Raw genomic sequence first — 15,157 nt, 5'->3', positions numbered from 1 at the left:
TAAAAAAATATATATATTTTTTCTTATTCTTAAAAACCATTGATCAGAAAAAGCCACAAACAAATTTGTTAAACCAAAAATAGATAATTATTCAGTTGTTGTCTTGATTATTTGCGACAATGCAGTCTATTTTTGTTCTGAACGCAAAAGTAACTGCTAACTTTTTTTTTCGGCTGGGCTCTGAAAATAAGCATTTTCCTCAAGGTGAAATAGATCGCAGGGGTCATCTTGTAATCCTCCATCCTGCTGACCTCGTCGTTGACCTCGGTGAGGATTCTCAAGATGTCAAGGCCCCTAAACGCGCAGAAAGACGTTTTTAAATCGTTGGCAGGAAAGCGTTAACGGAGCGTTAAGACCAGCGAAGCAATGAACGGCTCACCTTTTACTTTCCTCCTTTGAATGTTTGCAAAGAGACTGTATAAACCACGATCCTTTCTCTTCAGTACGGATTGAAACGTATCCCTCCACAGCGGACATGGCGATCAGAAAATCAGAAGATTGGCTAATGCTGTAAGGTACTTTTTTGCACCAGGTTGGCCACCAGAAATATCTTCACAAACCCATACTTTACTCTGCTCCTTCCCTCCTCTACATGCCTGGATAAAGAACACTTTAGGTTTGCCGATAAGAGCGGGGCTGGTCAGAATGCAAATAGAACCTTATAAATTATTTTTTTGATACGCTGTTCCTTAAACTATGATATAATTGGCATTCTTGCCGGCACTTTTAATCTTAAAACTGATATGAACTATTCAGCACTACAACTGTAAAGATAAAATGTGCTTTTAAACTCTGTAACAATCAAGAACACAAATGTCAGCATTTAATGTAAACCTCATTACAGTAATTAAGTGTTAATTGACCGAAACAATCCTCTCATCTCTTTTTTTACAGCGTTGGCTGGGTTTCCGCACGTTTTTCTGCTGCTCGCATACACTGCTATCCGCTTAAAATATTTCATGATATGTGAAGGCAGCGGACAACGGGTAACATTTCCTTTATTGAAAACCTTGTCAGCATCGAAATTCATCTATACAAAACGATCGACGTATAAAAACAGGCGTACATGCTCAGCACAGGCGCAGAGCAAATGTAAAACTGCGAACTTACCTAAACAAGTATTTACGGAAGCCATACTGTAAATGATTTTATATATAAAAAGCATTTTGTGAGGGGGAACCCGGACCTCATTTAAGCACAAATTGGCCAACACAGACTTCCCCGATTGTGACTGAGAAACGGTGCTAGAAAACACTCCTAGCATCCTAAAGGGGATGTGGCACAAACACTCTTCCTGTGAAGTGCTCTCATGTCCATGCTGACCGGGGTCTGCTGTGAATCTGCCACGATAAATAACACATCGGTTATTACATCACAAAGCGCGCCAAATCCGATTATTTTCATTATCTCCATCGACGCTTCACTCACTCTCTCCTTGTAGCCCTGCCGAACCATTCTCTCTGTCTCAAGATGAAGCTCCTCCTCCTGCTGCCTAAGCTCCTCCCTCTCTCGTAGTTCTTCTTGCTCTTGTCTCTGCAGCTCCTCCCACTGTTCCCTGCGCCTCTGCTCCACCTGTTGGACAAACGCATCAGTCGAAGGCATCTGTGCCTAGCTATGAATTAGAACATCTGCTAGGTAGCGTTTCTCTATTACGGACCTGTGCGTTGATCTCCAGCATGCGAGCGGAGCGGGCTCCTTCCTGCTGATCCCTCTCCTGCCGTCGGGTGAGTCTCTCTCGCTCCAGCTGCTGGATCAGCTCTTCTCTCCTCTGCAGAGACTCCTCCCTGGCCAGTCTGTTCTCCTTCATTCGTTCCTCCAGCTGCTGCTGACGTCCTGTCAGGACCTACCAAACGTTGATTAAAACGCATATAAGCATCCAAACGCATTCTGAACGGTCAGGTATTTAGCTATATTTATATATAAGTGTATCGCTCTAATTCAGGTTTAGGGCAAAACCCACCAGTTCCTCCTGCACCTGCTGTGCTCTCCTTTTCGCTCTATTACAAAATCAAATTAAATGATTGATTTCTCTGCCGTCGCAAAGATAATGACTGTTTTCATGCACACAGAGGCCATAAAATTAGATATAAAGAAAATAGACAATAAAGATTAGAAAATTAAATCTAATATAATATCTTATATTGATTGTTTACATACATTTTAATATAATTTTATATACACTATCAAGGTTGGCAGTTTTTTTGTTTTGCTTTATTTTTTACAGAAATTCTGCATTAAAGTGATCAAAAGTGACATTATAACGTTACAGAAGATTAATATTTCAAAGCAATGCTGTTCTTTTGCACTTTCCACTTATTATTATTCTGAAAAAAGTATCATAGCTTCCAAAAAAAAAACATTAAGCACAACTGTCTTTCACACTGATAATAATAAGAAAAGGTTTGTTTCTTTATCATGCATCACTAAAAAATTGAGTTAAAGGTTAATATAAATATATATTCTTTTAAATTATAATTATATTTCACAATATTGTATTTTTGATCAAATAAGCATAGCTTTAGTATGTAGTAGACTTTTGGAAGATTTTTTAATGCATGTATTATAATAGTTTTTTGCGGTCTCACTTTTGAATTAAATAGGGTATTTTATGCTGATGCCTTCATGCATACGAAACAATATTTAGCGCTTTCTTGCAGAGCTTTTGAAAGTCAAATATTAATGTATGCATCTGTCTGACTCAGCAGATTAACTCTGGGGACAACATCTCAAAGTTACCGCTTATATCTCAAAAATAAAAATCAAACTCCTCATCATACGAACCCTCGAATAATAAGAAATGATCCACTTGAAGCATGTAAGTAAAGATGATCTCTCTCACCTCCCGCATGAGTCTCTCTCTGGCTCTCCTCTCCTTCTCCCACTCCGCCTCTCTCTTCTCCCAAACACGCTGAGCTTCCTCCCTGCAGGCGGCAGACAGAAACTGACTTCCAGACGCATTTTAAGTTCTGAGCAAGCACGTTGACTGTACTTACCGATACAAAATATCAAACTCTGCCTCCCGCTCCCTCTCCAGCTGGAGCTGCTCCTCGATGACTCTCTTCATCCAGGCGGCGTCGGCGACGGCTCTCTGTCTCCTGGCTTTCTCCAGTCTCTGCTCCTCCACTTCTCCCTCCAGCAGCGCGGCCAGGATCTTGCCGTCTGCCTCCTGGCGGGCAGGAAAAGCTATTGCAGTCACTCAGTCAGAACAAATTCTATTCTAATTCAGGTTTAGGGGCAAAACCCACCAGTTCCTCCTGCACCTGCTGTGCTCTCCTTTTCAGCTGAGCACGGTACTGACGAGTCAAGAAATGCCTGCGGAGGCAGAGAACAGTGCTTTTAGGCTACTCCAGAACCCTTTAAATTTACTGTTATTTTTTTTTTTTCACATCATGAACTTTTATACTTTTTTCAATTGTTTTGCCAATTTGTTGCGTGCTTTTGTCATTTTCATTCTTATATATGTAAAATATTACATATATTAATATATATATTAAACATCTTATATATATATACATCTTTCATATATTTTTTCATATAATATAAATTTAGACAATATATATATATATATATATATATATATATATATATATATATATATATATATATATATATATATTTTTATATATATATATATATATTTTTTTTTTTTTATGTATATATATATATATATATATATATACATTTTTATATATATATATATATATATATATATATAGAAATTTATAAAAATTTCTTTTGACTCTTGTTTTGCTTTATTTGAGATACCTAATTTTCACATAGTTGTATTTCACCCATTATTTATATTGCATTTCAGATTTTTATTTTTAAACACCCCCCAAAATATTTTACCCAAATTCAGTTTTCCTCCTGCTTTCCTCCATCCTCTTCCTCTCATCCTCTAGCTTCTCAAGCTCCCAGCGTTGAGACATTAGAGCTTCCTGTTCCTGCTTAAGGCGCTCAGCCTGGAAAAAGTAAAAAATATTCATTTTTGGCCTGGAAAAGATACATTTTCTTGGAGGAAAAAAGGAGGTTGGAGGTATAAATCTATTTTACAGTAATTCCATACTTCCTGTTCTCGTAGACTGAGCTCCTCCATCTGTTTACGGAGGTCTTCGGCTCGCTTCCTTTCCTCTTGTCTTCTCTTCTCCTCTTCTTCTTTCATTCTCTCCAGAGCCTCTCGTCTCGTCCTCTCATACTCATTCTCAAAACGCAGTTTCTCCTCCTGAGTTTTCTCATCAGCCTGAATGTTACAGAACGGAGTCACATTTCAGTGCAATTACACGAAAAGACATTGGCCGTGTTAAACTACAAAGAAGTCAGTATCTAAAAAAAAGTAAGGACGCCGGTGTTGCTATCCTAAGACAAAACTCAAGACGTTAACTGGCATTTAACACCTCCGTGGACGTCTCACCCGTTTTTCTCCTGCTGTTGAACCTGCCACCGGCTCACAACGTGATCTTTGTGCAGCTCTGTCTCCACCTGTACGCACAAACATTCGACACCGAGATGTCTGATTATTAAACAGCGCTCCAGAACCAAATCCCGAGCTCGGAGTTACAGATCAGTCATGGAAGAAATATCATGTGCCCTATTAACTTACGGCCACGTCTGGTTCTCGATTGAAAAAAAAACCCTCCAAAACATCTTATTGAATGTTCAGAAAATTAGCACAGAGATTCTGACTCATCTCTGGAGTAAAATAAAAAAATCTTGAGCAAGAGCAAGTCACTTTCAGTTGAGGCGTACGACACAAATATATAGTTCAAAGGGGTTTTAAAAGAAGAAATGTGAAGCTCTTTTTTGTTTTTTCAAAATTCGAAGATTTGGGGGATTATCAAAAATGAAACGAAAACAGTATTATTGTGAAATATTATTAAAACTATTTAAAGTGCTCATTTTCTACTTCAATATGTTTTGCATATTGCATAACTGTCAGAAATCACTTTAATATGCTTTGCAGCCCAAGAAACATTTCTTGTCATGCTTATCAATGCTGAACACTTGTATGTGTACTATTTTTATAAAAGCCATAATAAAAAGAGTTCGCCGATTCAAAGTATTTAATTGCCGACCCTAAACCTACATGCAACCTTACATGTTTCATAATGCTCATAACTAACATGCATTGTGTACGTCACGTTTCCATACGACTGACCTTCCTCAGTTCTGGGTTGTTCTGCTTCCAGTGTTCCTTTAGCAGCTCCTGTGCAAGCTGAAGAAAAGAAATAAAAACTCAAATCGGTAACGTTCAGCTGCGTACCGTAACGTCATTTTGTGGTTGGTACCGTACATTTTTCCTCCTCTCTTCTCTGGCAGACCGGAGGGCATCCGTTTTCTCCACCAGCTGTCTGGTCAGCGTGTCTCTGTCTGGACGAACGTTTCTGAGCTCGGCCTCCAACTGGTCTCTCTCTTCCTGGAGCATCGTCCTCAGACGCTCCCTGCGCTCCTGCAGTCTCCGCTGCTTCTCCTCCTTCATTCGCTCCCGCTGAAATGCCGACATACTAAAACGCCACGAGACTAATTTGTAGCTTTGTTACAGATACGTTATCTTCAGCATCACCTTGATTACAAAAGCCGATCCGCATAGAACTTGTGCGTACGTGAAAGCCATCTTTAAAATTTTGTTTTTGCAGCTCTATAGTATGACCGTTGAATTACCTGGTGAACGTACATAACGCTATATAGATAATATATAATTGTATATAGTAAAAAAATTATAATAAAAATAACTTTCCTACACCGTAAAAAACAACTGTTGACATTTTATTGTTGTTGAGTCAACTAAAATATTTTAATTGTCATTTACATTAACATTAAGCAACATGTTAACATTTCAAGTTGAAACAACTTGTTTTTTTTTTACAGTGTATTTAAATACATTTTATTCTTGTGTTTTTAAAGCTGAATTTTTAGCATCATTACTGCAGTCACACCATCCCTGAGAAATCATTCTAATATTCAGATCTGATGCTCAAAAACATGTATGAAATTAGAATTTCCTTTGATGAATAGAAATTTTAGAAGAACGCCATTTATCTGAAACAGAAGTGCGTTTTGTAACATTATAAATGTCTAAAGAAAAGTATCAATACCTATAATCCCCTCTCCCGCAAATACTGACTCCAAGCTTTTAAATATTATAGTGTGTAATGTTACAACAGGTTTTGAATTCAGACAAATGCTGATCTTTCTATTCGTCAAAGAATCCTGCAAAAAAATGTACTTAATATTAAAATGATTTCTGAAGGGTCACGTGACACCGGACCGCGCTGAAAATGCAGCTTTGATCACAATAAATAGCATTTTACACTATACTATAGAAAGTAGTTAGTTTAAAAATAACACATAATTATACGCATTTGCATTTCCTGCCTTAATCTTTGAAAACCTGGCGGGAAAACCGCTACACATAGAGATCCCAGAACAGGTCAGGGGTGGGCAGGAGTGCTCTCTCAGTTATGAATAAACTTACTAAAGAATAAACTCAACTCAAGGGACGACGAGCATCAGTACCTGCGCTGGAAGGACTGGCGTGAGCTCCACTGCGCCTGCTTGCTGCTGCGGACCTCCTGCTCTCTGAAGTACCGGGAGTTCAGCTCCCACTGCTGCCTCCAGCGAGCCTCCTGCTCCCGCTGCCGCACCAGGTCCCGCTCTCGACCCGGCCAGCGAGACGAGAGCGTCGGCAGAGCCATGGGTTCAGCTCCGAAGCGCTATTTCCAACCGGACCTTTATGACAGACCTCGACCTACAGTCATTGGAGCGGTCGAGAGTAGTTCGCAAAAAAGCCGTGCTCACAAACGCTCGACGTTATTGCGTATGACGGACGCTAATGCTGCAGTTGAAGCTAAATAAAGTAAGTTTAGCTAATTTTTTTTTACGTCGCGAGCTGTTGATTTAGAGCGTGTGGTGCTCTGCTGACTCAAAGGATTGATACAAAAACAAAAGTGTTGTTAAGAGGAAAGCCGTTAACGACAGCGGACACTAAACAAAAAAACCAAAAGAGAAGCGCTACGCTTGGTTACGGCGCTACTTCCTGGTTACCTACGGCGAGCCGTGAGGTACAAACGGGGCGAAGCGATTGAGTAAAGGGATACGCGTTTCCACAGCAGCCTGCACTAATTTGTAGCTAACGAATAGAAATATGTCAAAGCTAACAGTAGCAGATGTTATCAAAATCAAAGTATTATTTTATAAATCCAGTTCATCTTAAAGCAGGCCTAGGCTATAGCCTAAATGTAAGGGAACGCGGGGAGTTTTTACTTTTACAAAGCTTGAAAGTTTGGATAATTAGCATCAATCCACTAGGTCAAATACACGTACAACCTTTTAAACAATTGTAACTCTGCTAAATCGGATGATGCTATATGTTTGCATCCATATTTTACAACTCTGCTGGATATTTCACAGTGCCAAAAAGCATCAAAAGTTATTATACTTATAATTCAGACGTACTGGCCCTTCGGTAATATTCAAAAGGATTTTCAGGGCTGTAATCAAGATCCACACCGAGGGTAACGGCGGTGTCTAACACTGTGCTTTAAAGGTTTAAATGATGATTAAAATTGTGCAGTCAGCCGAGGTGTGAGTTAAAGAAGGGAATCTGATGGCAGTATTAATAAAGAGAGGATGAAATGACTTTCCGGGTCATTGTGGGTTAAGCCTGCCGCCGGATGAATTAAACATGGCATGTGAATGTTTAATGGTGACCAGATAATCGTGTCTAATCGTCGTCAGAAAGGACTCCCCACTTAAACCTCTAATGTCAGTAACAGGGTAAAGGACATTTTAATTATTAACAAAACGAGGCCCCTAAAGTTTCAGCAAACACTCACAGTTTGATTGTTTCATTCAAGCGGTTGTGAAATTAAGCAACGTGCACACACTTTTAATTCTTTAAAAGAAATACTTTTAAAGGATTTTGCGATGGACACATATTAAACTGCTAGCCAAACAGATCTTTTAATCTGCCTAAAGCTGAAACTCAATAACAGAAGTAATTAGCATTTTGCACAGACCAGAATTATAAATGGACCCTTTTTACACTTTCAGTGGTCATCTGCATCGTAAATCCTACAAAGTTTCATTTTATTCAATCATTTATATATTTAGTGCATGCACATTTATAAGGCCATGCACTGCGTGGTTCCTTTGCATCAGATGATAAAAAGTAGTTAAGCTAAGGAAGTTATGGTAAATTCGTTTGTCTCCCTCTCTTCTGACAGCCATTATCAGCCTCTCTCTATTTTTTCCTCTTTTTAAAAATCGCGTAAACAATATATGATATTTGCAATTTGAGGAAATGGGAACACAAAAAATATATATTTGATGCAATTTCCTATTCATCGCTTTAGATGTGCATCTGTCTATTTAACTGTGACGACTTCTGCTTTTCAGAAATATAAAAAGGAAACTCGGTGGATGTGTTTCACGTGCTAACATGATAGTAATAAGCTGATAATATGATCAGTATATTGGACACATAGTTTTAGATTCCCTTAATTATTTTTTTTACTTAAATATAATCTGTTTCAATTGTGGGAGCAATAAAAATAGGCTACTTTTAGCTAAATAAGAGGTTTATATGAAAATAGGTTTACGACTATTATTTCATACCTTTTGATAGGAAAACTACACAAACCATAATTTATTCAATAAAGCATATATTTATTAATATATATTAATAAATTAAGCATTCCCTTAATTGTAATTTATGCAAATATAATTATTTAATTATATAATTATTTTAATAATTTAATCTGATTTAATGGTGGAAGTAAAAAAAAAAAAACCTTCAAGCGCAAAGAATAAATGCAAGATTAAAGTTTATATGTTTTTTTCAGAGAAAAAGATAAATTAATTCGTTTGGCTAGTTATTGCGCAGTAACATTTTAAGCGTTCATTATTTGGACGCGTGGACGCTGAAAATAATACATGATCAGTTTTGGCTCCGCCCCGCACGATCTCATTGGCTCCTTCTCATGACTCCGCGTGTATTTGCATAAGTGGGCGGAGCATGGGGGCAGTCCAGCTGTGCGGCGCAGCGCGAGAAGAAGAAGTGATTGTATGCCGTCTGTCGGTCCCGCGGTAGTTCCGGGTTCTGTCTTCGCTGCCTCCGCGTTGTCCTCGTCTTATGTTGTAGGCAAAAAAAAAAAAAAAAAGTCACTTTAGCCCTCTTTAGGCGACCATGGCTCTTCTAATGGAGCACCAGTTCCGGCAACTTCCAGCCGACAAACAAGTGGAAACCCGGCCGTTTCTCGAGGCGGTTTCTCACCTTCCTCCTTTCTTCGGTAGGTTCTTCCGTCATCTCTCGTAGTTTGAACTCGGATTTGAGCGTGACCTCTGTGCTGTCATGAAATTTCAAATCGATTTTTAAAATGATATTTTTAGATTAAAAAAACAACTTTTCAGTGTTTAGTATAACTCGTTCAAGTCCACAAAAAGTTATTGTATTATCTATTTTAATATGCAAATGATAAAATAGCTAGTTGTTGTTAGTCCCTCCCTCGTATATCAGTTCGGAATGTCATTTAAAAAAAAATGCACGAAACAAAATGACAGCTGGTGCGTTATAGAAGCGATTTAAACTCGTTCAGTTACATAATTATAAACGTGTTATTACAGAAATCAGTAGTCTGATGCCATCTGATTTTCTGGGATATTCTAGCTCTGCGATCAGGGGTGAGATTTTCCACTCCTGATCAAGATCTTCAGTGTTCTCCAGAAGTTGTTAGCAAAGCCTGGCTGTCAAGCAGAAGCCATTGTTTGCTTTTGAGGACTAATCTTTTTTTGGCTCAAATTTCTTTTCACAAAGAAGGCCACAAACCTATTGCATGCATAATTTAATTTGCTGCCCTCGATTTTGGAAGTTGAGAAAATTGATTAGCGTGGTGTTGAGTTGCCCTGCTCTATTCATCGGCGGAAGGGAACATCGGGGCATCTTTGTGCAAAACCTCATTTGGTATTAATATGAAAAATGCGTTCGAAATGAATTTGCCACTTGAAACGGCAAGCCTGAGGTGTTCATGTAAGCTCCTTTTGCCAGCCACCACTAAAAGGCTCGTTTTCTTTCCTTGGTTGTGAAACAAACCGGATATGATGAACGAGAATTAACTAAACATTTTAGTGACAATACACAATTGCAGTGGTGGCCGATAAGTCTGAGATGCATTAAAAAACAAAGGATTTTCAAGAAGTTTTAGATCTAAAATGAATATGAAATATTTTCAATTCTGCTCTATATTAGGTCGCTAATTAAACTGATCATGTGTTGTCCATCAATTATATTTATAAAAAATTTTTACATTTAATTTTACTTAATTTAATGATTATGCTGATAATATTATTTCTAATGAAAATGTTGAATACGTAAATATTATTAAAATTATTGATCTTAATTTTACTCCAATGATTATGCTGATAATATTATTTTTTAATGAAAATGTTAAATACATGATTAAAATTATTGAACTTAATTTTACTCCATTAATTATGCTGATAATATTATTTTTTAATGAAAATGTTAAATACATGATTAAAATTATTGAACTTAATTTTACTCCATTAATTATGCTGGTAATATTATTTCTAATGAAAATGTTGAATACATTATTAAAATTATTGAACTTAATTTTACTCCAATGATTGTGCTGATAATATTATTTATAATGAATGCGTTATGAAAATTATTAAATAATGTTTAAATCTTAAACATAAGCATTTTAACTCGTGATCTCAGGCTTGCGACTTTTGGACCCTACTGTTTGTTTGGAGAATCTCCAGGTAGGACCCATAGTAAAACTGATCTATGAATGATATGAATGAACGATACAGGTGCTTAACCTCAGTAGATGAACGTTTTATGGCAGGCTGCGGTCAGAGAAGTATTTACGGTCGCGTGTGACGTCAGAAGGTGATCGGGGGACGCTGGTTGTTGTGGATGTCGCTAACTCCCACAGAAAGACAATTAAGCTTCCCAGCTCTTGTTTAGTGTTCACACTTTAACACAAAAAGCCCTGTGTGGAGCACCGACACCAGAAAGAACGGGAGGGAGGGCTGGCATTGTTAGACGTGTGAGCGAACGCGTTTGTGTTTTCTGTAATTATAAGGCATTCATCCACAGTGGGAAAGCTGGAGTGTAAGCAGACTGTGCTTGTTTGGAGTCGTCGGTAACCAGAGATGCTCCTTTCGCTAATAGTACAAAATGCTGATGACCCAGATCTTTCCAGTGGGCTGTGCTGGCTCGAACTCTACACATCGCTTTTATGCTGGGAAATTCTACTCTCACTTCAGGAGCACGTATTGCATATCACTTTCTGAAGCTCTTCAAAACGCCTGAACGGGGCTTAGATCTGCCTGCGTACAGTATGTCGATATACAGGGTTGTCGTGCATTTATTTTCGCGAGGCACACCAGTGGCGGTCGTGGCTTTATTTCATTAAAACAAACTTTGCTGCAATTGTTTGTACCGCTCGTTTGGTTCGATTCCGCTGCATTCGACTGAGCGGTAGTTTGGGTGGCTTTGATTTCTCAAACACAAGTAAGTTCTTGCGAGAAGAGAAGAGTTTATCGAAGGTGGCAGTGTAGCGGCTCTTCAGGAGCGATGTTAGCACATTTTAAACCAAGATATTTTATACCTTTATACCTAAAACACTGTTTGGGTCACACCTTACAGACCGTTTCTGTTGATTTTATCTGAGGTACAGCCAATATGCAAATGCGGCTGATTAGAGATAATCTTTATCTTTCAATCCGAGTACCCGAACAAGAGGATCGAGATCCACCTTTTCAGAATTCCAAATAAACTCTGGTGCGAAAACTTACAGTTTGGTACAGGTGTCAAAAGCGTGTTGTTTCTGACATAATTTATAAGCTGTTTTTGGGTTACCAGCTGGTACAAACACCATCACATGTTAATTTTTTTGCATGTGCATATCAATTTCCTCTATTTTTACAGTTATATTGCATTTACCATCACTCACTAAAAGTTCATCTCTAGAAATAACATAACACTTTTAAACATATTCTTTATTATCCGTTTATTAATGCTTTTTTCCCGAGTTGCTTTCAAAATGTAAAAGGCGTGACGCCTCTGTCAACATGTTTAACCCACTTAAAGTAAATTCGACATGTTGTGTTTGCAGAGCTATATCGTGTATACGCAAACAACATACAGTAAATCATAATCGAACTAACCGACGAAGCACACACCGCATTTATTGGTTGCGGGGATGGACACATCGGTGATTCGGTGTTTATTTCATTATCAGACGCGCAATACATTCGCTCTCAGTGTGATAATGGGTGGTACTGAAACTTTAATGAACCGCATGGGTGCTTTCAGAAATCTGTCATGCTCTCTAAGCACAGTTAATTATTCAGAGCCCTTTTTTTTAGTGGCTAATGTCAGAGTTCACTCGGAGTTCTAGGGGATCAGAAGCGGTTTTTACCGCACTTTTACCGTGCATCTGCTACATTCCTTAAACATTCTAGTGTGTAAAAAGAGGATTACCTCACAGCTCTGTGAAAGAATGTTGCATTTTCACATGTGTGTGACATAATCTACTTTTTCGTGTGTACAGCAAGTTGCCAGGCAACCTATTTTCAAACAGGCTGACATGCAAATGTATAAATGTGTTATTCGCAGCTGTTATAACACAACTGTTACATTCACAACTCATCAGATGTTGCTTTTGATCTCCTCTTAGATTGCCTCGGCTCTGCTGTTTTTTCCCCCATCAAAGCTGATATCGCGGGTAACATCACTGTAAGTTCACCACGTGAAATACACACACGGTAAACGGTGTAACATAACCTTTACATAACTCACCCACCTCCGATTTCTCTCACAGAAAATCAAGGCCGTGTATGACAGCAACCCTACCAGGTTTAAAACCTTGCAACACATTTTGGAAGCAGAGAAGGAGATGCATGGAGCCGAGTGGCCAAAAGTTGGAGCAACACTTGCCCTCATGTGGCTGAAAAGGCAAGCCTGGGTCCTTGTTTCGTTTTTTGATTTTAGAGAAGTGAAAGTAAAAAAACAATTGCTTTTAAAATTTTCATAGTGAACACATGGATTTTGAGACTTCCTGTAAGTGTCCTTGCTAAAGAAATACTAGTAAAAATGAAAATGTTCTGTACTTACCAGCAGACCACGCAAGAGTTTGTTTCGTCATGAGGGCGGAATTGGATGAATGTTGCATTACATGGCTTGCTCACCAAAGCATCCTCTACAATGAATGGGTGCCGTCAGCATGAGAGTCCAAACAGCTAAAATGAGTCTTTTATCAATAATGTTGTTTTTTTCCAGCTATTACAGATTTTATTTAACACACAACTCTATACTTTGCAACATATTAATTGATAGACTGGATTTGTGTGGATTATTGTGATGTTTTTATCAGATGTTTGGACTCTTATTCTGACGGCTCCTATTTGCTGTAGATCAGGGGTCACAGAGTTCAGTCCTGAAGGGTTTAGCTCCAACCCTAATCGAACTCAAGGTCTTACTAGGGTTGTATCCTAGTATACCCTAAAATATGGCACTATTTCCTGCTTTTATAATGTATAACGGATTTTGATGTATGCCTGCGTTCTGCCAGAAGTAGGCGTTTACTTGCCCTTTCGTAACTACATTTACGTTTTTCGACCTTGACAACATCAACATCCCTATTGAGTTTCATTCTGCAAAAAACAAAAGCAAACGAAAACCTGTTTTCTGTTAGGGGGCTACGCTTTATCCAGGTTCTTCTCCAGAGCCTAGTGGATGGGGATAAAGACGAAAACAACCCTAATCTCATCAGAGTCAACGTCACCAAAGCGTATGAAATGGCACTGAAGAAGTATCATGGCTGGTTTGTCCAGAAGCTCTTTAAAGTAAGTTTCTTAAAAAAATGCTGCATGTGTGAAGAACATCTGAAAGTCAATGAAGCTTGGAAAACCTACTGAGGTTGCCCTCTCCTGATTTTTTTTTTTCAGGCAGCGCTATACGCCGCTCCTTACAGATCAGATTTTCTCAAAGCTCTTTCTAAAGGCCGAGAGGTCAAGGAGGAAGAATGCTTGGACAAAGTGCGGCAGTTCCTAGTAAACTTCACAGCTACGATCGACGCCATCTATGAAATGTACACCAAGATGAATGCAGAGCTGGACTACACTGTGTGATCTCACATTCACGGGCGAGCAAACTTCAGACCTCATCTACTGCTGTCCCGCTGGATCTCTGTTGCCTCCCTGTAGACGTCTCCTTAGTCTCCGCTCTTATCTCGTACTGGATCCTGCGTCTCTGGCAGTGTACCGCCGCGTTTTCTCTCGGGGAACAATTAAGGTCCTGGCTGCTGAAGACTTTGGTGGATTTGGAAGGGAAGGATGTGTGTTATTTGTTCTGCTCGTGTTGACTGTTTGAATGCTTTGGCTTTTCTTTAGAAAAGACGGTTTGCGAGTGTTTTTTTATAACTTTAACTACTAATCATTTCTCTTTGATTCTCGATACATGCACTTTAAGTCTGTGTATGGAATGGCTCTGTATGTGTTCCTTTAATAATGTATTGCAAATGAGGGTTTTCTTTTTACTTTTTAATTATACCAAAACAAACGTCTACAAGACTGTCTAACCAAATATCTGACATTGACTGTACTGCTGTTAGTTTTTACTCTGAATTCTATTTTATGACAAAAAAAAATACTTGAATGTGACATGAAATATAAAAGAAACCACTTCCTCAGAAGCGATAATGAAGCCACTACATTAAGTGGTGAAACGGTAAATAATTTCTTAATAAAAATTTGTTTCAATAAGGACTTCTTAAGACTGTAATGAAAAACTGTGAATCTTCATAGACGTAATTGGTCTGATGTTTTGTTGATGTAATGTAGTGGATGAGTATTGTTTGTTTGTAGGGTTTTTTTTTTTTTTTTTTTTTGTCATTCCTGAATGTTGATTTCATTCAAACTGCTTTTTAGAAATAAATGTTAATTTATGGAAATAATTTGTTGTGTGCTTTGTTTTGTGACATTACAGACTTTGCTTTTGCTTGGTCAGTAATATAGGCAAATAAATAGATATATAATATAGAGAAATACTAGTTACACCTTCTGAAACATTTAAAGCAGTCAGGGTTATTATAATTAACACTGATTACTGTCAGTATACCTCTTTATACTT

The 15,157-nt window shown here is 38.2% G+C and overlaps 2 protein-coding genes across 2 annotated transcripts; one reads left to right on the top strand and one right to left on the bottom strand.

Moving 5' to 3' along the window:
• Positions 1-981: 981 nt before the first annotated feature.
• Positions 982-6,693, bottom strand: LOC122346201 (trichoplein, keratin filament binding; the record flags this gene model as incomplete). Its single annotated transcript, XM_043240906.1, has 12 exons — positions 982-1,340; positions 1,429-1,572; positions 1,658-1,843; positions 2,840-2,921; positions 2,994-3,166; positions 3,246-3,312; positions 3,850-3,962; positions 4,067-4,240; positions 4,412-4,479; positions 5,156-5,212; positions 5,291-5,501; positions 6,514-6,693. Coding segments are annotated over 12 exons (1,488 nt in total), but the record flags the coding sequence as incomplete, so codon positions are not given.
• Positions 6,694-9,019: 2,326 nt separating this feature from the next.
• gltpa (glycolipid transfer protein a) lies at positions 9,020-14,981 on the top strand. The gene is made up of 5 exons (XM_043240923.1): positions 9,020-9,287; positions 12,705-12,763; positions 12,849-12,982; positions 13,722-13,872; positions 13,975-14,981. Exons 1-5 carry the CDS (start codon positions 9,185-9,187, stop codon positions 14,155-14,157), a joined length of 630 nt encoding a protein of 209 aa, XP_043096858.1. The 5' UTR covers positions 9,020-9,184; the 3' UTR covers positions 14,158-14,981.
• The last annotated feature ends 176 nt before the right edge of the window (positions 14,982-15,157 follow it).

The sequence above is a fragment of the Puntigrus tetrazona genome, chromosome 5 (genome assembly GCF_018831695.1).
Source record: "Puntigrus tetrazona isolate hp1 chromosome 5, ASM1883169v1, whole genome shotgun sequence".
Classification (NCBI taxonomy): Eukaryota; Metazoa; Chordata; class Actinopteri; order Cypriniformes; family Cyprinidae; genus Puntigrus; species Puntigrus tetrazona.
This window is presented reverse-complemented; position numbering and strand designations above follow the sequence as displayed.

Excerpts from the sequence above, each read along its gene's own strand:
- gltpa (XM_043240923.1), top strand. The coding sequence starts at position 9,185 with ATGGCTCTTCTAATGGAGCACCAGTTCCGGCAACTTCCAGCCGACAAA. Across the intron at positions 12,764-12,848 it reads ATATCGCGGGTAACATCACT|AAAATCAAGGCCGTGTATGA; the intron begins GTAAGTTCACCA and ends TTTCTCTCACAG. Across the intron at positions 13,873-13,974 it reads TTGTCCAGAAGCTCTTTAAA|GCAGCGCTATACGCCGCTCC; the intron begins GTAAGTTTCTTA and ends TTTTTTTTTCAG.